General features: G+C 36.4%; 1 protein-coding gene across 1 annotated transcript in view; it reads left to right on the forward strand.

Moving 5' to 3' along the window:
• Positions 1 to 24,006, forward strand: part of CACNA1C (calcium voltage-gated channel subunit alpha1 C) — a 799,944-nt gene that overhangs the window by 624,181 nt on the left and 151,757 nt on the right. Inside the window, 4 exon segments of the mRNA XM_074269400.1 lie at positions 1,429 to 1,455; positions 4,535 to 4,695; positions 6,225 to 6,450; positions 17,905 to 18,112. Coding sequence (XP_074125501.1) covers positions 1,429 to 1,455; positions 4,535 to 4,695; positions 6,225 to 6,450; positions 17,905 to 18,112 — 622 coding nt within the window.

Raw genomic sequence — 24,006 nt, forward strand, 5'->3', positions numbered from 1 at the left:
AAAATTTGGGACACAAGGTTTTGCAAGGATGAATGATAAAAACTATTTTTGCATGCATTTTGAAAATTAAAAGCTATTATTAAAAAGTTAAATCCCAAATAGATGATGCTATTTTAAAAAGAGAATAGGAATCAAATAAATAAAAGAGTAGGAATCAACCAATCATCAAACATTTATTAAATACCCTCTATGTGTCAGGCACTGTGCCAAGCCTGAAAGGTACCAAGACAAAAACAGCTCCTCCTTTCAAGGAGTTTATTATGTTCTACTGTTCGGTTGAACCCATTTGTAAACAAATAAATACAGGATGCAAAACAAAATACTGTAACATGGAAATGGGAACTTTCTAAGCCCTCTAATCCAACCCCATGATTTCATAGTAAAGGAGATTTGCAGGTAGTCCAAAAAATCTCCCCCCTTCTTTTTCTTCTGACTTTCTATCTTTCTGCTTCTGTTTCTGTCCTAGTCATTCTATCTCCACCTGAAATGTCTTCAATTTTCATTTTTCTATGACTAGCACTGAAAAAACCTTCTGTCTTTCAGATTTTTTTCCATGTGCTCAATAATCCTCACTCCCTACATCCTCTTGATACATGTCTTTTCTTTTAAATTTTCTTTCTCCTCTGTGAATCTTTGTTGATTTCTCTGCTTCTCTCCCCATTCATGTTTCTCCCTTATCAACTTTTACTTGGGTCCTTGCTAATTTCTCCCTTCTTTAGACCTTTTTTGGGAGTCTTTTTTTATAACTTGCCTTTTAATTTGATTATGAATCCAGATCTAATCCCATAGGTTAGCTTACAAGTAGCACGTATATTTGCACATATGAATAAATTATTTCATGAAGTTCCTTCCCATGGTTCTATTCTTTAAATGTTCCATGGGTCTTCAATACACATATAATAGATAACTCTTTCATTATCATTCTCAAGCCCTCTCTACACCCTTGGCTATTTTTTTTTTTTTTTTGCCAGTTTCTACTCTTCAAGATAAGATTATTTTCTTCTCTATTTCCAGCTGGGTTATTTTGCCTTTTCCACTGTTCTTATAACCCAAATACTATTCAACATCTGGTTCAGGGCCAGGAGATAAAGAGAAAAGGACCTATGGCAGGTGTAGCTTTTACTGGGACTTACAGTAAACTATGCTCCTTCCTCTCCATAAGAGACTTTCCTTTTTTTGTACTAACAGTCAAGAGCAGATCCTTCTTAATAACCAATTATCAGGAAGATCTCTCCAGAATTTTCTCCTGACCCAGCCTTGGGAGAATATTATTGTAACAAGCCTCAGCCTTTTCATTGGAACATAGGAACAAGTCAAGAGATGACATCCATGGGTTCCCTAGCAGCAGGAGATAGTCAACATCTGGGCACTAGTTGAATTATCATAAATATATATATAATTCAATAACACTGCTCTGTTCTCTTTTAGGCACCGAATCTCCAAATCCAAGTTCAGGTGAGTGAGATACATTTCTCCTTTCCTCTATTCCATTCTCCTATCCCTCCCATCCCTCACTGTCCTTTTTCAAATGACCCAAGTCACTTTCCATCACAGGGTGGCAGGGAGGTGCTCCCTAAGGGGAAGCTTTTTCCTTCTTGTGGATTGGCCAAGCCAAGATACAGTAAGTCAAGAAAATCCACTGACAAAGTCAAATTTATTGAAATGTCCAAATAAGTCAATCCTGATGTCAGTAACATCGTGGGCAAACAGGTGGAGAAGAAAGACAAATCATACTATAGACAATTAGGACACTTTTATAGGCACACACTATTAATTTATTGTTTTATTAGTATTAGTATTTTTAATATTACAATTTTAACCTATTTTATCAAATCACAGTGGAACAATGGAAAGGGACTATCTGGCCTACATTAGGCTTAGAATAGAGAGGTGCTTTCCTAGAGTCACACCGCTAATAAGTGGCAGAATCAGAATTGGCACTCAGATCTGACCACAAATTCAGTTCCCTTTCCAGTATACTAGGTCAATGTTTGTTAAATTCTCAAGCTGGGAATCATGATACACAGATAGGGTCCCTGAAAGACTGAATACAGAATTCCGTAATTCTACAGAAATTCCCTAGCAAAGAGTTTGACTGTCCCCAGAGAGTTTTGAGACCTTTTGCCCTGCGATCTTTGGAGCAGTCTGTACTTTCTGTCTTTTGGAGGATGGCAGGAAGGAACAGCTGTGTCCCGCCACCCCTGTGTCTCCAGGGAGAATTCTTTCCCTCTGGAACAAACATGTTTCCTTGTTAGCATAAGAGGAACAAGAATAACAGGCAAAATCTTCTCCCTATTTCACCATGTCATTTCCATATCCTGCATGCATATGTAAACATACACATTCACACATACAAATAAATTATGGCATTTATTATACAGTAGAAAAGGTTGCCAGGAAACCCGTTGCTAAGCAAGCTATATTTTGTAAGTGTGGGAGGTATGCAATTAGCTTTTAAACACCTTCTCTAGTTAGCAATTACTCCCTTATTCCAAACCAAATGAGTGTGACATTCATGAATGGCTATGTGCAAGAAGAACCAAATAGAGCACTATCCTATTTATTGGCCACCTTGTTTAATGGGAAGAGTACTGGTTCTGGAGTCCAGAGGATCTAAATTCAAATCCTGTTCAAATCATGACAGCAATTACCCAGTGTAACCTTAGACAAATCCTTTCACGACTTTGAACTTTAAGGGTTGAACTAGTTGGTCTCTGAGGTTCCTTCCAACTTTATATGATCTCTCAATCAATGTATCAGAAGAGCCATCAAAGTGAGTCCCTATGTGGTTGTGGCAAAGAAGGCTATTCACATTAAGTACAGCTGAGGGTCACACTCAAGCTTGGAGAAAGTGTGGAAAGAATAGTCAAGCTTTGGGAGAGTTGTGTGTCCTTCCACAATGACTCCTTCTGGCTTAAAAGGACTAATGTGCAGGACTACAGAGGCATTTTGCACCTGGGAAGCTCTAGAGGTGATCCAAATTATATGATTTACTCTATTCTTTTGTCTATCTCAAATTAAAGCTCCCTTATCCAGAGAGTTTCGGGTCCCCTGAAATGTCTATTTTTGAAAACTTTGATTTTTTTGTATTGCACGTGCAACAGGAATCCTCCAAGGAGGAAGCAAGAATGCTTACTGCCATTTTGCATTTCTCATCCAAATTCTTATGGTAATAGGCATGTTACATTAAAACAATACCTGCCTAATTATCTTCCTTCCCTGCTCAACCTTCCCAGATAGCTTTGCAAGATAGGAAACTACCTGAGGGGAAGAGAAAGGGTTCTTTTTGCCCTGCTGTAATCCCTATTTTTTCACTCAAATTGGATTTAATGTCAAATTGAATAAAATATTTGAGCTAGGATGGACTTAAAGGTTATCTCCATCCACCTCTTACTTTACAGATCAAGGAACTCTAGGTACTTTATGCTACAATTTACACCACCTCCATCCAATGACGATTTCTCTCTCTTGAGCTAAGTGCTTGACCATTGTTCCCAGTAGCACACCGCTCAGAGATCAATAAGTCAATAAACAAATGTCATTTTCTCCCAAAGGATTCCTATTCCTAGTAACTTTTAAGGAAATCTGTACATTTGGGGGACACTTTTCTAAAGAGCTAAAGGAACAGTAAACCTAGTTTGTATCTTATAATTGTATACTGCATACTGTTTTGCAGTTTAAAAAAAAAAACCCTTTCACATATTACTTTGGGTTTCCTTGGCAAAGATACTGGAATAGTTTGCCATTTCCTTATCCAACCTATTTTTATAGATGAAGACCTAAAGTTGAGTGACTTGCCCAAAATGACACAGCTAGGAAGTGTGGGAAGTTGGATTTGAATGCATAAAGATGAGTCTTCTTGATTCCAAGCCCAGTGCTCTACCCATTGTGCTACCTAACTGCCAGTAAGCTTTATTATTATTGGCTATTATTATCATTCCTGACTCTGGTTCCAGTACTCTACCCACTGTGCCATCTAACTGCCAGTAAGCATTATTATTATTATTATTATTCATGACTCTGGGCCCAGTGCTCTATCCACTGTGCCAAATAGCTGCTTAAGGCATTTGCCCAAAATGATGTGAGGTCAAATATTTCCTCTGCTACTTACTAACTATGGGATCATGGAAAAATCATTTAACTTTGAGATATCCCAAGGAAATTCTACAACTATCGATGGGCTGTGGATTTGTGGATCAATATCTACTCAAGGAAATTTCCACAGGGAGTTCCCTGTATGCATGGGTCTTTCTCATGCTCTTATAGAAAAGTTCTCATCTCGTTGAGATCCCTGAATGTTCTATACCCTGAGCAGCCACTTATGTTAACTATTCTTCATATGGGAAAGAAGTAGAAGCAGTCTCTTGCTCCTAGCACCCCATAATCATAGGATCATAAAATGTCCAGGGAGACCAGTCTATTTCAATGAAGTCCACTCCTCTGAGACACAAGCTGAAAGTTCCTAACTTTCCATTCCCTGTTCCCACCTCATCCACTTCTCAACTTTCCATCTCTTCTTTTTCCCATTTTCCAGCCGTTACTGGCGCAGGTGGAACCGGTTCTGCAGAAGGAAGTGCCGAGCTGCTGTCAAATCCAATGTTTTCTACTGGCTTGTTATTTTCCTTGTGTTTCTCAACACACTCACCATTGCCTCAGAGCACTACAACCAGCCCCACTGGCTCACGGAAGTCCAAGGTGAGGGCCACACCTAACTCAATTCCTACCTGTCCCTGCTCATCTTGCCTTAAACCAAATGGATGGGAAGTTGCTAATAGTCAGAAGCTCTATGGAGACTGACCCATACATATACCCTAATGGGGTATTGGGCAACAGTTACAACAGTGGATATATGCCAGGCCAGAACTGTCATAAAAGACAAGAAATACTTTCTATGTTTGCACCGCCTCCCCCTTACCTAGACAGGCCCACACCATCTGCCAGCCTCAACATTGCTTGTTATGTCCAGGTGATGGGAGACAAGGCCCTTCTGGCAGCTCACTTGCCAAGGGGAATTTTCAGAGCTGTGTACAGGTCCAACTGTGCTCACCACAAAGGACATCTGCTGACCAGGAAAGTCTGGAGTGGGGAGGAGTAGGGGATAAAGGACGGGAGAGGGAGGGTAAGAAAATAAGAGAAACACACTGAGAACCCTAATAAACCATCTCTTCCTAAATGGAAGTGCTAGGAGGTGCTAGAAAAAAAAAGGATCTAATTTGATTCTGCCCCTAGATTGGAGTTAAAAATCAAGAAAAAGAGGTTTTAGCCAGAAGAACGGCCACGTTCTAAAAACAACCAACCATGGCTGGCAAGGACATAGAATATATGAATGCTTATACTTATCTCAGAGTCACAATTAGATATTCTGGTGCTTTGGGCAAATTTCTTTTTGAGAAGCAACACACAGATTAGGGCCCATTCTAGTTTGACATGGCAGAAAAATGACTCATTTCCTAGAGAATATGGCTCTAGTCCAATGGTGTGGTAGTAAATGTTTAACAACCAGCTGTCCAGAAAAGAAAATGTACACCTGAGAGTACTTTAAGTTTAATCTTCATTATTAACATTATTATTACTTTTTTAAGTCTAGATAATCAACAAAACAATAAAATCCTGATCTATAGCATTTGCTGGTATCTAAGGTATCACGGCTCATAGTGAAAATTTAATAATCAGCTCTCTTCAGTTGCTTCAAGCTGTTCCTAGCAAATTCCTGCTTTAGCTCCCCTGTAGAACAACTGGTCACAGACTCTCCCTGCTCCACCCCCACCTTTTTAAAGACAGACTTTGGGTGGCCTTCATGGATAATGTCACATGCACTGAGAGTGGAGAACTCTGAAACAAGGGGACAAAAGAAGCATCCCTTTGCTCCCCCTGTACGTTGAAACCCTAAGGTTATTTCATCCTAGTTATAAGATTCTGGTTCATCTGCCTTCACATCATAGTGAGATTATTTCTCCTCATTTTCATCAATATCACAACTCCCACCAGTGTTCCCAAAGGGCATTGAGCATTCAGATACCAAGCTAAGCACTGTACTCAGAAAGCTGAACATGACCCCAGTTCTTTGGGTGACTACTGCCTTCTAAAACATCCCTCTTCATGTAGGCTCTAGCTTTTTGAGTGCTTTGAAGGATTGGGAAAAGGGGAGATTTTTTTTTTAGTTAATAATTTGTCCCTCTTTGCTTTCCCTACCCCCAAATTCCTCCTCTTCTGGACCCTGCCAGACACTGCCAACAAGGCCCTGCTGGCTCTTTTCACTGCAGAGATGCTGCTGAAGATGTACAGCCTTGGCCTCCAGGCCTATTTTGTGTCTCTGTTCAACCGCTTCGACTGCTTCATCGTGTGTGGAGGAATCCTGGAGACCATCCTGGTGGAGACCAAGATCATGTCCCCCTTGGGGATCTCAGTGTTGAGATGTGTCCGGCTGCTGAGGATATTTAAGATTACAAGGTACTTAGCCATTCATTACTATGGGAGATAGAAAGTATGAAGAAGTATCTCCATGAAGGGACATTGGCTGGGTAGAAAAGAAAGGTCTAGAGGTTCTGTATTATGGGTTATGCAAAATGGAAGGGAGGGAGAACTGAATACAATAGCCTCAAACCTTCCTTCAACTGTCCATCCACCCTTTCTCTCTGTTCTAAAAACTTTAATCTATTTATCTGCATAATTCCTGGTTCATTTGGACTAATCAAAACATTTCATGTAGAGGGTCTTCAAAACATATTTAGAGAGATCATCTGATATAAGATTATCACTCCAGTTGATAAGAGTGGAAAGAGCTCTTGACTTGGAGTCAGAAAGGACCTATATTCATATCCTGGTTCCAAGAAAATTAATTCTGATGCTGGGTGAGTCATGCAACCTCTCTTAGAAATCCATTTTCTAATGAGGATGGTCACCTCATAAGGGTTCTTGTGAAGCAAGTGCTTTGCAAACCTCAAATTATAACAAAATGTGAGTTATTACTATTATTGACTGATGGAAAATAGCCCAAAGTCAAACTACAATTACCTCTTCCACATTACAGTTTTCCCCATCACAGTTTCGATATATTGTAGGTCAGCATAAATAATTAAATGGGAATTTGGAGGGAATTTTGCAGAAGCCACAGATGACATGCCAAGACCAACAGATGATACAGAAAAAGTTTAGAAATTCAGAAATGCATGAAAAAATATAATATTTTTGTAAGTACATATATGTGTATATGTATACGAGTGTGTATGTGTTGATAGATAGATAGATAGATAGATAGATAGATAGATAGATAGATAGATAGATAGATAATTGTATAATATAAAGAAAAAGATAAGGAAATCCTCAAAAAAGGAAGATTTTTTTCTCCATTGTAAAGGGAAGACAGAATTTTTTTTAAACTAAAAAGTTTTACACATATTTTCCAGATCATGAGGATACCATGCCCCTAATCCCCATGATGTGGAAAAAATAACTATTCTCTCTTAACCATAACACATTGCAAAAACAGGAGAAAAAGAAGTTGAAATATCCAATATATTAATATTAAGCCCCCATTTTGTAAGCAACCCCGGGCTCTATACTGTGAAGAACAGAGGATATATAGAAGCCTGTTCCCTATCTTCATGGAACATAAAATCACATGAAACAATTAGGAAATAATACTCAGCTCTAGTCAGGACTCATCTGGAGAATTGTGTTCAGTTCTAGCCTCAATTTGTTCAAAGGAATTGACAAAATGGAAACATGTTTAGAGGTAATCTTGAAGTCTACGAAGCATGTCAAATAACCAGGACTAGAAATCATAACCAAAAGAATCTGAAGGAACCTGGGATGCTCATGTTGAAGAAGAAAAGAGAAGAGGGAATATGATAGCAGTTTTCAAATTTGTGAATCATTGACAAACAGAAAGAAAGAAATCCCTCTGTCCACAAAAGGCAGGACCAGGACTAGCTGTTAGAAGCTACATGGAACCAAATTTTTGTCAATATAATCAATAAAGTAATTAGAGCTATCCAAAAATGAAATAGAATTCTTTGGAGAGGCAACGTCTTCAACTGAAGGGTGAAGAATGAGGATATTGTAGAAATAATGCTTTGAGCAGGAACTAGACTAAAGAATTTCCACAAACTTTGCAATTCTCTGTTCCTATGATCCTAAGATTGTAAAGTCAAAGAACAAGGTCAAGATGGAGATGTTATGAAAACAACTATAAAAGGCAATGTTGCATAGTGGAAGGAACACTGGTTCTCGAGTCACAGGATTTGGGTTCAACTACCCCCATTCTTCCATTTAATGCTTTAATTAGGCTAGCCCCCCAACCTCTCCCAGATTTAGTTTTTTAAATGAAGGGATTGGATCCCTTGTCCCCCTTTTGATCCCATGATTTAGAAAGCTATCTGAGAGGTGAATGGATAGACCACTGGCTTGACATCAGGACAACCTGAATTCAAACCTCAGACACTTAATACTTCCTAGCTGTGTGTCCCTGAACAAATCACTTAATCCCAATTCCCTCAGGAAAAAAAAAATTTTTTAAAGCTAGCTAACTTGGAAAGCAAAGTAAAGCAGCAATTGACCTAATCTCCTGCTCCAGACCAATTGTGTTTTTTTTAATTTATTAATATGTTTTATTCTGAATCAACAGTTCAAAACAAATACCCGAACTAACTTCCTTTTTATGTACATTGACTATACAACATTAGATTATCAACTGTTAACAAAAAGAAGGGATATTCTTTCACTTTAATAGGATGATTCTAACATTAACCATTGTATTTGACCAGAGCTTTATTGTCTCTCCATATTGATTTTTATTTATGGTAGTCATCATGTGTATTATTCTTTTAACTCTGCTTTCTTCAACCTGTATTATTGACACAAGACTTTTCACGTTTCATTCTTTATGGGACATTAATATCCCATTTCATTCATATGCTGTAATTTGTTCAGTCATTCCTCAAACATGAGGTATATAGTTTTGCATCCATCTTCTTGCTATCGGAAATAAGGCCATTGTAAATATTTTTAGACATATGAATCTTGCTTGTTGTCAGCAACTTTCTTGGAATATAATCCAAGTGATATACTGAATGGACTGTGTGACCTTGAACATCAAGTCATTCAGCTCTTTGGATTTCAATTTCCTCATATGTGAAATGAAGGAAACTACAATACTTTCCAAAGTCTCTTCTAGCTATGTCCTTTTTGTAAGTACGTAGAAGAAGCCCAGCCAGAGAAGAACAGAATACTGTCATGTGACCACGCTGATTTTGACTGTATGTTGAACCAACAGAATTTGAAACCCTTGAATTTTCAGGTTGTTTTTAGCTAAATCATGTTGCCACCACTTACTGGGTAATAATTTATCTTATTTCAGAATTTCTCTTATTACATGTTATATAGGATTCTTTACAAATGGTCATTCATTTATCAAGTAATTACTGATTATCTACTCTATGCAAGCAACAGCCTCTTGATCATCCAAATTACCTGAAGTAATTTGGTTTTCTCAATAAATCAGTGTGTGTTTATGATTTCTCAAATGAATATTATACAACCAGTCCTATTTCCCACACACAGAGGAACTGAGTTATGAAGGGGGTATCATAGGCATTCTTACAGATTTATGACAATTAGGGAAAGGAAGGAAAAGAAAGATAAGCTTTATCCCTCCTTCTATTCTCCTAGACATGGTACCATGGTACTATTATTATGTTAATAATAGTAGCTCATATTTCTATAATACCTTAAGGTCCACAAAGTACTTTCTTTGTAACAATCCCCTTTCTTCAAGTCAGGAAGACTTAAAATCAAATCTGTTCACTCTATCAAGTGACCTTACTTTTTAAATAATTCTTAAAAGTCAGTTTAGACTTTTAGACATTCCAGGGGAAAATAAATAAATAAAAATAAATCTATTTTCCAGCTGTTGCTATGTCATCATGACTGTATTTAACATTTTCTCTCCTTTTTATCACCAATTTATCTATTTTTACAGCAAAATAATCCCTTAATGTCATTAAAAATTGTTTAAGAAAACATAGAGCTTTCAATAAAGCTCCTCCTTGATAATGGCTTGTGTACTGTGCAGATAGCTATTTTATAACATTGTGAGGTTATAAACATGATCATTTTAATACCTGATTCTCCAGATCCTCTAAGCATTGGTCAATATTGATGGGAAAAGACATTGACAAAGAAAAAACAATAACATCACATTTAGAACCAAAAGACCCACACCCAATTATCTCTTCTGTTAAATATATGTGTGTGTGTGTATATAGATATAGATATAGACATAGATATAGATATAGATATATAGATATATGGAGAAAAATATATACAGATACATATATAGATACATATATAGATATAGATATAGATATATATTATTTAGGTTCCAAAAGTCAGTACTATTTTAAGCTTTAATATTTAAGCTTTAATACCTTAAAGCTTTACTAAAACTACTGAAATACCTTGTAATATACACATACAAAAATACACACACGGAGTACTTTTCTTATGTATAACTATATATTTTAGCAGAATCTGTGATTTTATCTTTATAAGAGGTTCCCTATGAGGAAATACTCTCTACCAATGTTCAGAAAGAAATTTAATGATTTGCCCAGTCATGCAGCTATGTGTCAGAAATAGTACTTGAAACCAGCTCCTTTTGATTCCAAGGCCAGCTCTCTAGCCAATATCCCAGACTGCCTCACATGATCCCCAGTCAAGTGGGACTGCATTGGAAACTCTGTGTTTTATTAAACATACTTTAAAAAAAAAACCTTCAAGGCAATTATTTTGCCTTGGAAATAAATTGGTAATTGAAAATATAGAGAAGGTTAAATCTATTCAAGATGTTATACTAGTAGCTAAGAAGTAAGTTTCTTTTTTCTAAGAGTATCTGATTTTTAAGAAGTATTTAAGTCATGAGCCTACAAAATTAAAAAATTTCCTGAACCCAGAAGGAAAATAGAATCAGTCATTCTTTTGTCATTTGTGATAGTTCCAATTTGTGCAAACCTTTAGAGATTTGCCTGGGGGGGTATATGATAATTAAAAAATCCTTAGTGCTTTATCTCATATGTCACTCTTCACCTTGGGACATTATTTCTCTCAAAATGACTCCAGCCATGGGCTCAAACAGACAGATTTAGTCCTAAGGGAACCTGACCTCCAGAGAGAGATTTTTCTCATATATCCTCTGGCTTATTTCTCTACCCTAGAGTTCAGAGAAAATCTCTCAAATAAAGACTAGGTATTCCCCTAAAAAGAATTAACAGAATCCCTTTTAGAAGAAAAGAGGTATCTAATGTACAAAGTAGATATCAAGTGCAGGATAGTTATTTATTTCTTCTACCACAAAAGAAGTGCTTAAAACACAAAATATTCATAATCATGCATTAGCACACACTTGGAACATAATCTTTTTCTAAAAAGTAAAAACAATTTTATGGACTGTGGAACACACATGCACTTTCACCTGAAACCTGTCTTCCTGAACAACTCATAAAGGTACTTCTAGCCAGCCAATAGGATTGACTTTCTTAGTCCTTCCTTAGTTCCTAGCATATTCCTTACTCTTTTCACAATGCAGGTGATTTCTCCTAATAATAGTTCATTTTCTTATCTGAGAAGTAATACAATTGCAGTCACCTCCCAATAGATAGCTGGCACTAGTTTAGCTACCCCTACCCCGGGAGCTCAAGGGATAGCCAATAAGGCAGGAAAAACACTCATCTCTCAGAAATACTGTTATAAACCTAGGCTCACAGAAAGAAACACAAAATAAAAGAGAGTCAGAAACTTGTCTCAGGTTTATCTACTTTAGCACATGTTCTCACTGCCATATGCATGTGGCTATCATAGTAACTATGGGGCAAAGGAAAATAAATTCCTTACACTCCCCCCTCCTTTCCTAGAAGTCCCAGTTAATGTCCTTGAGGAAAAAGGAAATAAAGTGTGTGAGAAGAAAACAGAGAGACAATGACATAGAGGAAGGGAAGGGAAGGGAGAAAATCATTATCCTCTCCTCATATAGTCTACTGGGCAGGCTTCTCTTCTTGGATCAGCCTCCAATTATATTTGTTTTTTACTTCCCCCATCCCAGATTCCCACCTATTCCAGAATATAATCTCCTTAAGAACATAAACCTTTTTTTTTTTTTTTTGCTTTTCTTTATCTTTTCAGATTTTATCGTATCATTATACACAGAGTAGATACACAATAACTGTAGAATTGAAACTGGAGTGGAGTGTACTTAATCATCACAACCAAATATTTCCCTTTCTTAAAAATCACCAGTAAAAAAGATTTCTTTCTCCTCAGAAATATATCTTAGTGTCAGACAACAACCCTTACATCAAGGAACTATTTGCAAAATATTTCAGCAGACCCCTCCTGTTGCAATTTAATTCACTTCTTTATTCTAATAAAAGAAAACTACTATTCAGGATCATGAAATATTTCTTTATATACTTGAATATCTGAGCCTTCTTTTTCCTAAGCTCTAATTTAGTTGATATTTATTGAACAAGTCATATGGCAGTTTGGAGTAGAAAATTATGAAGAAGAAAAGTTCCTGCCCTCATTGGCATATAATATATGCCTTGCCAAATACAAATATATATCTTTTTATAATAATGTGAAGTATTTTGATTAAGTTGGGTCCATTGTATTTATATCTGGCTGTACAAGAAACCGCAAATTTTGTTTCCTTTCCTGATAAGCATCTAATCTCAAAGGATGTCATATTCTCCTGCAATGTCCATGAACTAAATTCAGTTGATATAGCATGACCAAAATAAATTGATTTTTAAGCCTGATTCACCATGGTTTTAGCTTCAAAGTAAAAGAAAGACATCTGAACTGTCTTTGTAAGGAGACGTATAACTAGGATGGGATGGGACAACTAGTTGTTGTCTGGTAGTCATTGACTGGTAGTCAATGAAATATTTCCCCTCAACTGCAGACCAGCCTTGAATCATGGGGCATCACCCTTGAATATTCCAACCTTTCTGGTGACTTACCTCTTTCTTCCTCCTCTCAGTGTTTGGTGGAGGTGGCAGGGTCAATAGTATTCATAAGCTAGGATTGCTTTCTCTTTGTATGTATGACTGCTCTCACCTATGATCTTCTTCATTCCCTTCCCATGGACAGAATTCCCCTCAATTGCTAGAATTCTTAGTTATGGGTCTGTCAGGGGAACCCCATTTTTCTCTTTTTGCCTCAGTGGGTAATCTCCCTAAGATGCACAATTTTTCTTGTTTCATTTTTTCCATTTTCTTGTCAACATATATTCATGCATGCAGTTTCCATTTTTACAATAAGAAATCACAATAAGATACATTCAGGAGAAGGGACAAAAATTAATCTTGATTTTCATTGTATGGCAAGTGGAGATACTAATTTTAAGGGCAAAGCTGAAATTACTCACACTGAATGTTGACTAACTTGAATTGGACATATCCCCAACTGGAAATTATATTAATTACACAAAAGTTTAGACTTTATGGATGATCATTGTAGGCTGAGAAGAAGAGTGGCTAACGGATTAGGAACCAACCTTACAAAAAAGGATGACTTAGATTTGTACCTAATTCTGGATAAATCACTTGACTTCCTAGTTTACTCTAAAACTACACATTGCAGGGAAGGTGCCAACAAGCATCATTAGAGGGAATCTCCTCATGGGGAGTGCCCTGTTTCAATGAAGTCACAGACCAAGTCCTCCTTCCCAACCCCAGCTGTATACTTTCAAACAGGGATGGAGCAAATGTGCAAATGTACAGCCAGATCACACATTTACTTCTGGAGTTAATGTGATGAACCAAAGAATATTGAATGGATTTAGAAGGGTGGGAAGAGCCTCTAACCCTTGCATAATGCAAGGACATACATTGCAAGGGAGTGGAAACAAGATAATCAGAGGAGCAGAAAATTAGTCATAATCTTTAATGGGGCAAAGAAAAGGAAAAGTAAGTAAAGTTTGTAAGACATATGAGCTGATTCCACTGTTAATGGGATCATTAATTATTTCTAGCTAATGCAATGATCTCTTTGTCCCATAAAGCTTAAAGGTCCCTGGCTCTAAGTGATTTGAAGTACACAGTCATAACTAGGTGGAACTTTCAACCCAGAGAAGAGTTGGGTCATTTTGTATTTCACAAAAGAAAAAAAAAGTCCCTGGGCCCCAAAGGAAAGTAAGTGAAAAGTCTAAAATCCAGCAACAGGCTTCCCCAAGGGGAAACTAGCAGGCAAAGATAAAAGCTTCCACAAACAGATGGTGACTTGAAACAAGGAAGGTAGAAGGAAAAGAATAAAAAATGGAAGAAGTCAAGGAGTAGAGAGACCTATGGAAGGGCTGGGGGCAAGAAAAAGGAAAATATAGGAGGAAAGTTAAGATCCTCTTAAGATGAGAAAGTTAGGTGGGTAAACTACCTTTTAAAGTCAAGTTTCAAAAGGGAAAAATAAAGTGTTGGGATTTGGGGTCAGGAAGAAATACATGCGCATGAAGATATGTTTTATACATTTAATGTCAATATTTCAGGGGAAACTAGGAAGTGTCCTAATTTAAAGGAAAGACCTTGAGTAAGACAGTTTGTGAATGAATATCTGAAGCCTTTAAAATGCTGAAAGCTCCTGTTATAGTTTATTATATTCTCATTAGTTGAACAGTAATTGCTGGAGATCTCTAAGATGTTTGAAATGCTCTGATATTTATTCCTGATATCAGTTAGTCAATTCTGACCACAAAATCCTCATTTTTAATGCCCTTTCATTATTTTTACATCAGGAAGAAAATTTAAATTATGTACTAAGGTATCTTCAGCATTATAAAAGGGAAAAATCTGTAATATATGTTTTATGTACAAATATAACAGAGATAAATTTAATAAATAATTTGAAGCATCTCTATTAAGAAAGAAAATTCAAAGGGACAGAAAACCATCTTGCCTTTTAAAAACCTCTATTCCCAAACCATTTTCCTACATATAATTTATAAGGTTCATAAACAAAATCAAAATCCTGTAATCAAGATTAATCGGAAGGACAAAGTCTGGGAACAATAGACACAACTTTCAGGTGACCGTGGGGAATCATTTTCCTAAAACCATTCTGTTCTTCTTTAACTACTCCCTGTAAGGCTTCTCCTGTTTCTTAGCCAAAGGAGAATTCAAGAGATGCTTTTTTAAATTAAATTAGTAAAAGCTTCTTCCTTCTCTTCATCTGATCATTATTCTAATCACTTCATAGAGGAGTCTTTCCTGGGCTGTAAAGGCCTCTCCTTTCAGTAATGGGTTGGCCTTTGGTACAACAATGTGAAAATATTTCAATGCATGACATTGTTTTGAAACTGATTAAAGAAAGACAGATAAGAAAAATTCAGATTAGACCAAGGTATTTAATCTGAAGAGCTGCTCTTAATGTATAACTAAAATGAGGAAGGGTGGGTCTTAATATGTTTTCACAATTCATGTCTTATTAATCTCTCTTCAATACATTCAGCAAATTTCAAACGTGTATTTTACCATGCCAGATTGCTGCTGTTATTCAATCATTTCATTCATATCTGACTGTTCTTAACTCCATATGAAGTTTTCTTGGCAAAGATACTGGACTGGTTTGTCATTTCCTTCTCCAGTTCATTTTCCTGGTGAAGAAATTGAGACAAATATGGTTTAGTGACTTGCCCAGGGTCACAGAGCTAGTAAGTGTCTAAGATTGGATTTGAACTCAAAATTTCCAGACTCCAGAGCCAGTAACTGCTATCTACTGCACCACCCATGTACCCTAATTGTACTAGATATTAGGAATATAAAAACAAAAATACAAAACAATGCCTGTGCTCAAGGAGATCATCTTCTCCTGGGAATTCCAACATAGAAACAGATGCAAAAAGAAAAGGTACAAGATAACTAGAGAAGAACAAAAAACTTTTGACCTAAATTCAAATTGTGACTCTACTACTTATCACTGATGCAAAAAAACCCTCCATAGCCTTCCTCCTACTCCCAAGTCAAGTCAAAGAGCTTTAGTCACTGAGCACCATAAAATAGATGAATGTAGTTGTAGAGAGCTAAAGAGAGATGTTCAAAGAAACAGAAAACCTGAACTTTTCCACAATGGAGGATTTGGAACTAAGAGGGACAATTAGATGGATAGTACTTCAAGCCTAGAGTCAGGAAAACACACCTTCCTGAATTCAAATCAGACACTTACTAACTGTGTGACCCTGAGCAACTCACTTAACTCTGTTTGCCTCCATTTCCTCCTCTTTAAATGAGCTGGAGAAGGAAATGACAAAGCATTCCAGTCTCTTTGGCAAGAAAACTTCAAAATGGGATCGTGTCAGAAGCCCCGAAATGGGGCCATAAAGTATCAGACGTGACTGAAAACAAATGAACAACAAGAACAAAAGTCCAACGTCATCATTTTATTTATGAAGAAATAAAGAAACAGATAGTAATTTGCCCAGCATAGGAGTTGAGGGTTTGAACCCAGATCCACTGACTTCAAATCTAAACTTTCCACCCTGCCTCTCCAGGAAGCCTAAGATTTCATTGGGAAGTCAATGATGCATGAAAAAGGCCTAAGAACATTTACAAAACAAGCTGCAAAGGGAAAAAAACCACACAAATTAAAACCACATAAACAGCCAACCGAAGCACTGAGAAGATGTGGAAATGAAGCAAGGAAGAAAGTTGAGAGGTCCCTTCTTGAGGGAGGGTCAAAACAGAAGAGAGAGCTCCGTGCTGAGAGCTAGTTTGTGTTTTAAATCCAAACTGTTGCCCATCTGTTCCTGTCACTGAATATGGAGCTATGCACTCTGGAGAGAGGTGCCAGGGCTGGCCGAGCAGCTGGGAGGGTTGTAATGAGGACGTTTAGCATGTTGTTCATTGAAGCAGCAAAAGCAAATTACCACCTTTAAGTAATGGACAGGGATGGCTTCAGTAGGGGGAGCTAAGAAAGCCTAATGGATTGAGGAGAAGCAAAAGGTGGAGCGCCTGTGATGGCAGAGCAATAGGGGATGGGGAACAAAGAATAAAGAACATTTTTCTGGACTAAGAATGAGTTCTTTTGCTGCACATAATCTTTTTATCCTGTTTTGAGCCAGGGATAAGGCACTATCCAAGGAAGTGCTGGGGCCCAGTGAGAAAGTTCACCAAATAGACTGGGTTCAAATCCATCTCAGAGATTTTCTAAATGGATGGACAAGTCTCCCTGCCTCTCCTTGTCTCAATTTCTTCACCTTTAAAATGGGGAGGGAGCATTCAGGGATCTCTAAAGTACCTCACAACTCTAATTCTATTACCCAATAATCCTAGTTCAATTTACACCTTTAGGCTTCAAGCATCAATCTGTCCATTAATACATATTCCAGACAAAGGAAGCTATTTTCCATAATCTGGATAAAAGAGAGTGCAATGAAAGTCAGGGATCATAGAAAAATCAAGACTTCCACTGCTTCCCACACAAACACACCTCTTCCTTCACAGTCCTGCCTTAGTAGAGCTTAATTCCTCCACCCAGAAAATGTGCTTTACAGCAGGAGTGTCATTTCTAGTATGGCAGACTTATAACACTATCCATCTCTATTCTCTTGGGCTCCTGTGACCAGAAGCACAAAGGGATCCATTGCACTTAGCAAAGTACCTAGCTCATAGTGAATACTTTAAGAAATGCTTTTTCATTCATTCATGCATTCCATGTACACTTTCTTCTGTACCATTTGGCCTCATATCTCAGAGATGAATATCTAGGAAATAGCTTTGTCTCATGGCCTCTATTGTATCTGCCAAAATTATTATCTATGTACCTGCCCTAGTCAAATCTGGAGTTGGAGGAGTGGTACTGGACAAGGGTTACAGGAGGCAAAAGAAGAAAAATCTTAATTTCTTTTCTCTTTATCCTTAGGTATTGGAACTCCTTGAGCAACCTGGTAGCATCATTACTGAATTCAGTGAGATCAATTGCTTCACTCCTGCTGCTCCTTTTCCTCTTCATCATCATCTTCTCTCTCCTGGGGATGCAGCTCTTTGGTGGAAAGTTCAACTTTGATGAGATGCAGACCCGGAGGAGTACATTTGATAATTTTCCCCAGTCTCTTCTCACTGTGTTTCAGGTAAAGGCCCTCATCCATTGAGATTAAAACAGTGATAGGAAGGACAAAAAATATCTCGAACCCTTCCCCTGGAGAATTCCACCCTATTATAAGGCTAACATGAGACTAGACTTTGGAAAAGAGGCAAAAACCCTAGGAAAAAGGATCAAGGTCATCTGGAACCCTTTTAGAACTGGGTGTCCTTCTAAGGTTCTTTTAAGTCTTTTAAGTCTTAGGATTTTTTAGGGGGGAGGTTGAGCTTAAGTAAAAGTGTTTTATTAAAAGTTTTATTAAAAACTTAACCATGACTGGCAATACAACCAACTGAGCTTAACGATTATTTATATTTAAGTTAATTTCAAAGTATAAAATAGCATGACAGCTTTTCAATCATTGCCTATAAGTCCCCATCAGTATTCTTTCCCATTCATTTTTCTTCCTCTTATGGTTTATAGTGGGCATGTAATTCATTTTTCTTCTAGAATGAAATTTGATTAGTAATATCTCATTGCTGGAGAAAGGACCCAAAGACTCCCCCTGAAAAAGATCTTCAAACTTTTCTAATTACCCCTACAATTCCTAAGTGATCCATGAGTCTTGCCTTATGTCAATCCGTGGATCAATACAAACCATTAATAAGTAAAAAAAAAAATAATGAGTAGAAGATAAATGGCCTGAGGTCCATGACTCTAAAATACATCAGGTTTAGGGAAGGCTTATTCTAATTATGTTCTGAACATGTACCAATACATTAAACCCCCCAATGTCTTCTATATCTCTTATCTTCTGCTCGCATCAATTCATAGAATAATGGTTTCATGGAACTTCAGAGCTAGGAAAAATTGTTGTCGCAGTTGTTGTTCAAATTTCATTCTTAAAGAGGACCGATGATATTAAGAAGGTGATGTCATGACTTGACATGAATTGTATTATAGAGATCATCTACTCCAATCTCTCCTTTTATAGATGAAGAAATTAATGTTTCAAAGATTCAAACTCAGACTTTCTGATTCTAAAGACAAAACAGTTTCTACTGTATAGTATGCTGCTCAATTCAATTCAACAGATATTTATCAAGTAATTACTGTGTGTGGACAGCGCAGAGGTACTACAAAACTTTGACAAGTCTTAGTCCCTGTTTTCATGGAGTTACAAAGTCACAGAATTACAGAAAGGATCATTTAGTTTAATACATGCCTGAAAAGGATCTCTAATAACCCAAACAGCAGTCATCTAGCTTTTCCTTAAAAAATTTTAATGAAAAGAAACTCATTCATTATCTTAGAAGCAACTCATTCCATTTATTATCTCTTATTTTTAGGAATTGCTTTTCTCATAACAAGCCCAAGTCCATCTCTCTGAGATCTAGGAAAAAATCCTAGTTACTCTCAGATATAAAAGCTCTTCAGATTCTTGAAGAAAGCTATCATTGTCTCTTAGATCAAATATTTTTCTTCTCCAAGCTCCAGTTCCTCCAACTATTCCATAGGTAGTGTAATCTCGACACCCTGTATCATTCTGGTCACCTTCCTCTGAATGCCCTCCAATTTGTTGATTCCTCCTAAAAATATGATGCCAAGAATCAAACTAGTACTCTAAATATGGTCTGTCTGGGTCAAAATATAGCATAATTATCATTTCCCTGTCCTGAATGCCATACTTCTCAATGTAATATGATATTGCATTAGCATTTTTGGCTGCCATATGACATTGTAGATCATATTGATCCACTGAAAGTCCTCATATTGAATTGTAGCCAAGTCTCCCCCATTTAATATTTGTGATGCTGATTTTGGAACCTGAGAATCAGGCTTGCTATTTATTCCAAATAAATTTCTTCTGAGTCAAGGCAGTCCTATGTGCTAGCTAATTGAGATATTTTTGGCCTACAAAGCACTTACTATTCTTCACAGGTTTGTATTATTTATGAATCTGACAATTATGTCATCTATACTTTTATCCAAATCATTGTTAAAAATCTTAGACAGCACAGAGCCAAGGGGAAATCCCTTGGGCAAGCCACAAAAGTGCTTATTCCAAGTTGAATGTCAATGTGCTGGGTCCAGCCCCTTAATTGTTTCTGAATCCACTTAAATTGTATATTTATTGTTTAGAGTACATCTCTCCACCAACAATAGAAGAAGAGCATAGGAGAATTTGTCAAATGTTTTACTGAAGTTTAAAAAACTGTATCAATAATATTCCCTCAATCTATGAGTCAAGCAACTGTTTTTGTAGGGTTAGAGAATTATTTCAGGCAAGAAAGGCAAATTTTGTTGTCCATTTTCCCCATTATTTAAGAATAAATGCTTTCTAAATTGGTGTGTGTGTGTGTGTGTGTGTGTGTGTGTGTGTGTGTGTGTGTGGCTACACTAGAAAAATGAAAAACAATCTATGCATAAAAATTATACATCTGAAGAAACATTTATTGGAAGAACATTTTGGCTATAGAGGGCATAGTCTTGATCTTATAGAAACATGCAGGAAAATGACTGGTGAGGGCTTCTGACCATTCCCAATATGGGGTGCAAGCTTCCTGGACTACAGAATCTCTAAGTTTTGGCCCTTTCTTGGTCCTACTAATAATCAGTTCAAACAAAGAGATTGCAAACAATGGAAAGAGCACTAACTCAAAGATAAAAGCTTTCTTATTTACAAAAGATGTCTCACCTCCTCTTGTAACTTATATTGTTCTTCTAACTCCTTATTTTCATAGACCTTAGACCTTTCATGTATCTGACTCTATGAGAAAGATTCTCCAGATGGCCACACAATTGCTACTGATGTAGTTTGTAGAAAAGGAGAGCCTCCTCAGCTTTAGGAATGTAGGACTAATAATAAACAAAATGCCTCTGGGATATTTTAGCAGAAACAAAGTACTAAAATATATGTGTGTGTATGTTTCCTAATTCTAGAACAACTATTTTCCTCACAAAAAAAATGTAGAGAGTTGAACATATAAAGGCATTTAGAGAATATAGTATAAAGGAATTCACTGGTACAGTGTTTAGTGAGGAATCTGTTCATTTCCTTTGAAAATTACAAGTATGATTTATTTCTTAGTGATAAAGAGCTCAAAAGGTTTTTTTCCTTGTACTTTATGCCAGATTCATTTAACAGGGGGAAAAGGGAAGTAAATTTTATAAACAAAACACAAAGAAAGCACAAAGATTCTTATATTTACATAAGTTCTTTGTATTAGGGAGCATCTCTCCTAGAAATAAGTTGACAAGATTCCATTTCCAATGGAGGGAAGGGAAAATATAATCTTTAACCAGAGCAAAATACATATAAGGAAATAAGGCAATATCAGGTTTAATTTACAGAAATATAGAATGGTACAAGGATGTAGGTTTTTATTTACTACCAAGTACCTCAATTAAGCTCTTCATGAGAAGAAGCAAACTTTGTATTCCCAAGTAATTTAATAGTGACCTATGTTAGAATGAAGAATTTTCTTACTGGGCAGTTATTTTTAAGTAATTATCTTAGAGGGGAGAAACTGACTGAAAAATTAATATGTAAATAAGTAAAGGCTTGTAGACCTCACCTACCCAAATATTTCCACAGTGTAATTAATTGGCATAAACAGGATATGAACATAAATATCAGCCTTAACGTGGAATTTTTTTTTCACTGTTAATCTTAAAGAAAAAATTATGGTTGTAATCAGGAAGGGCTTTTTCTTTATATGGTACAGTTTGTAAAATTTCTTTCTGGGGAAAGTTAATAAAGACCTCCCAGAACAGTACTCTATTCAATATTCCGGTTTCCAAAACTCAGCAAAATGTGAGACTAGGACCAGGCAGGTTTGAAATGCAACAAACAGTTACTTGGAGAGAAGGTAAGAAAATTTAAAAAATGGAGGGAGAAGAAAATATCATCAGGGAAGAGCAGAGAGAGGCTTTTTTACTTTTATTATCTCAAAGTCCCTCTTGGAGTAGGCTTCTGCTCTGAAATAAATGCTCAAACTTGTCCATCAGGTTTTTAGCATAAAAACCATATGCAATAATTTATAATGGCTGGTTAGTGCTACAATAGAGTTTTCCACTTTGGGGATTCTCATGACTTAGAAAATAAGTCAACAGAAAAATACAACTAAATTTTAAAAGACTCCCATTTATATTAATATTTTAATAGTTTTTATTTACCAGATATATGCATGGGTAATTTTACAACATTGGCAATTGCCAAACCTTTTGTTCTAATTTTCCCCCTCCTTCCCAGATGGCAATACATGTTCAATATGTTAAAGTATAAATTAAATACAATATATGTATACCTGTCCAAACAGTTGTTTTGCTGTACAAAAAGAATCAGACTTTGAAATAGTGTACAATTAGCCTGTGAAGGAAATCCAAAATGCAGGCGGACAAAATTAGAGGGATTCTATGTAGTGGTTCATATATATTAATATTTTTAAAAGGAGGAGGATAGTATGACTCTGATGTGATGAAAACATCATTACTTCCTTTTCTAAATATTCAGTATCCATTCCTTTAATAATATGTTCTAGAATTTTATCAAGAATAAAAATCAAACCAACTGGGCAATATAGTTATTTCTTTGTTTGAAATTTGGTTAATGTATTCTTCTCTAGTCAGAGTCACAGAATCATAAAATTTTAGATGTGGAGAAGACTTTACCAGCCATTTACTCTCACTTGTACTGAAAAGGGGCAATTTTTGCCTATGTAGAAAGCAAACAAATGGCCTTCTAAACTCTGTTTTGAAGACTTTCCATAGGGAGAAACCTACTAACTCTTGAGATAATCTCCCACTTTTGGACAACTAATTGCTGAGGAAGTTTTCCTGGTACCAAGACAAAATACACTTCTTTGTAACTTCTATCCATTGCTCCTAACCTGCCCTATGAAGTTATAACAAGTTTAATCCCCTTTCCATGTGATAGTCCTTCAAATACTTAGATACAACTATGCGGTGGTACCTTTCCTGTTCTAAAAAATCTTTCTTTTAAAATTTATTTTAAATCTAAATTAAATGCCTCCCAAAATGAGCATTTTCATATACAAAGCATAACACTGAAGGGTAATTGTATATTAATATCCATTTCATACCTCTTGCTTTTAAAGAAATAACAATAATAGATTCCACATGCTACTTTCAAAATTGTTCTATTCATGCTTCCTTTGGAATCTTCTCTTTTCTCTGGTGTATTTCTAAAAGTTACAATAGCTTTCTCTTTCTGTCTCTCTCTCTCTTTTTCACTTTCCCCTTCTCTCTCCAGTTAAAGAAGGAAACTGAGACAGAGAGAAAAAACTCTTGCAAAAAATTAGCATAATCATGCAAAAAGAATCCATACAATGGCCATGTGCAAAAATGTATCTCTCATTTGACACCTTAAGTTCCTTCTTTCCTTTTCCATTTGGGTAAGGTTTTTTCACAGGTAATTTGATCCTTTAAAGACATGTTTGATCATTTTATTGATCAGAACATTTCAACGTTGTTTTCCTTTATAATGTTGTTGTTGCCCTTGGAAAAAAAACCTGGTTCTGATCACTTCACTCAGCATCAGTCCACACTACCTAGATTTCTCTTAAATTGTCCCCTTCATTATTTCTTATGACCCAACAATATTCCATCACATTTATATACTACAATTTTCCAGCCATTTTGAAACTAACAGGGAGCCCTTTGATCTCTCTCTCTCTCTCTCTCTCTCTCTCTCTCTCTCTCTCTCTCTCTCTCTCTCTCTCCATATATATATATATATATATATATATATATATATATATATATATATATATATATATATATATCTGCCTCCTTTCAAGATCAGAAAGTTTAGTTTTCTTCCTTTTGAACGCAGCTAGGTGATACCATAATGCACAGAACACTGGTCTGGAAACAGGAATTAATGAGTTCAAATGTGATCTCAGACACTTACTAGTTGTG

This window comes from Sminthopsis crassicaudata, chromosome 5, assembly GCF_048593235.1.
Source record: "Sminthopsis crassicaudata isolate SCR6 chromosome 5, ASM4859323v1, whole genome shotgun sequence".
NCBI lineage: Eukaryota > Metazoa > Chordata > Mammalia > Dasyuromorphia > Dasyuridae > Sminthopsis > Sminthopsis crassicaudata.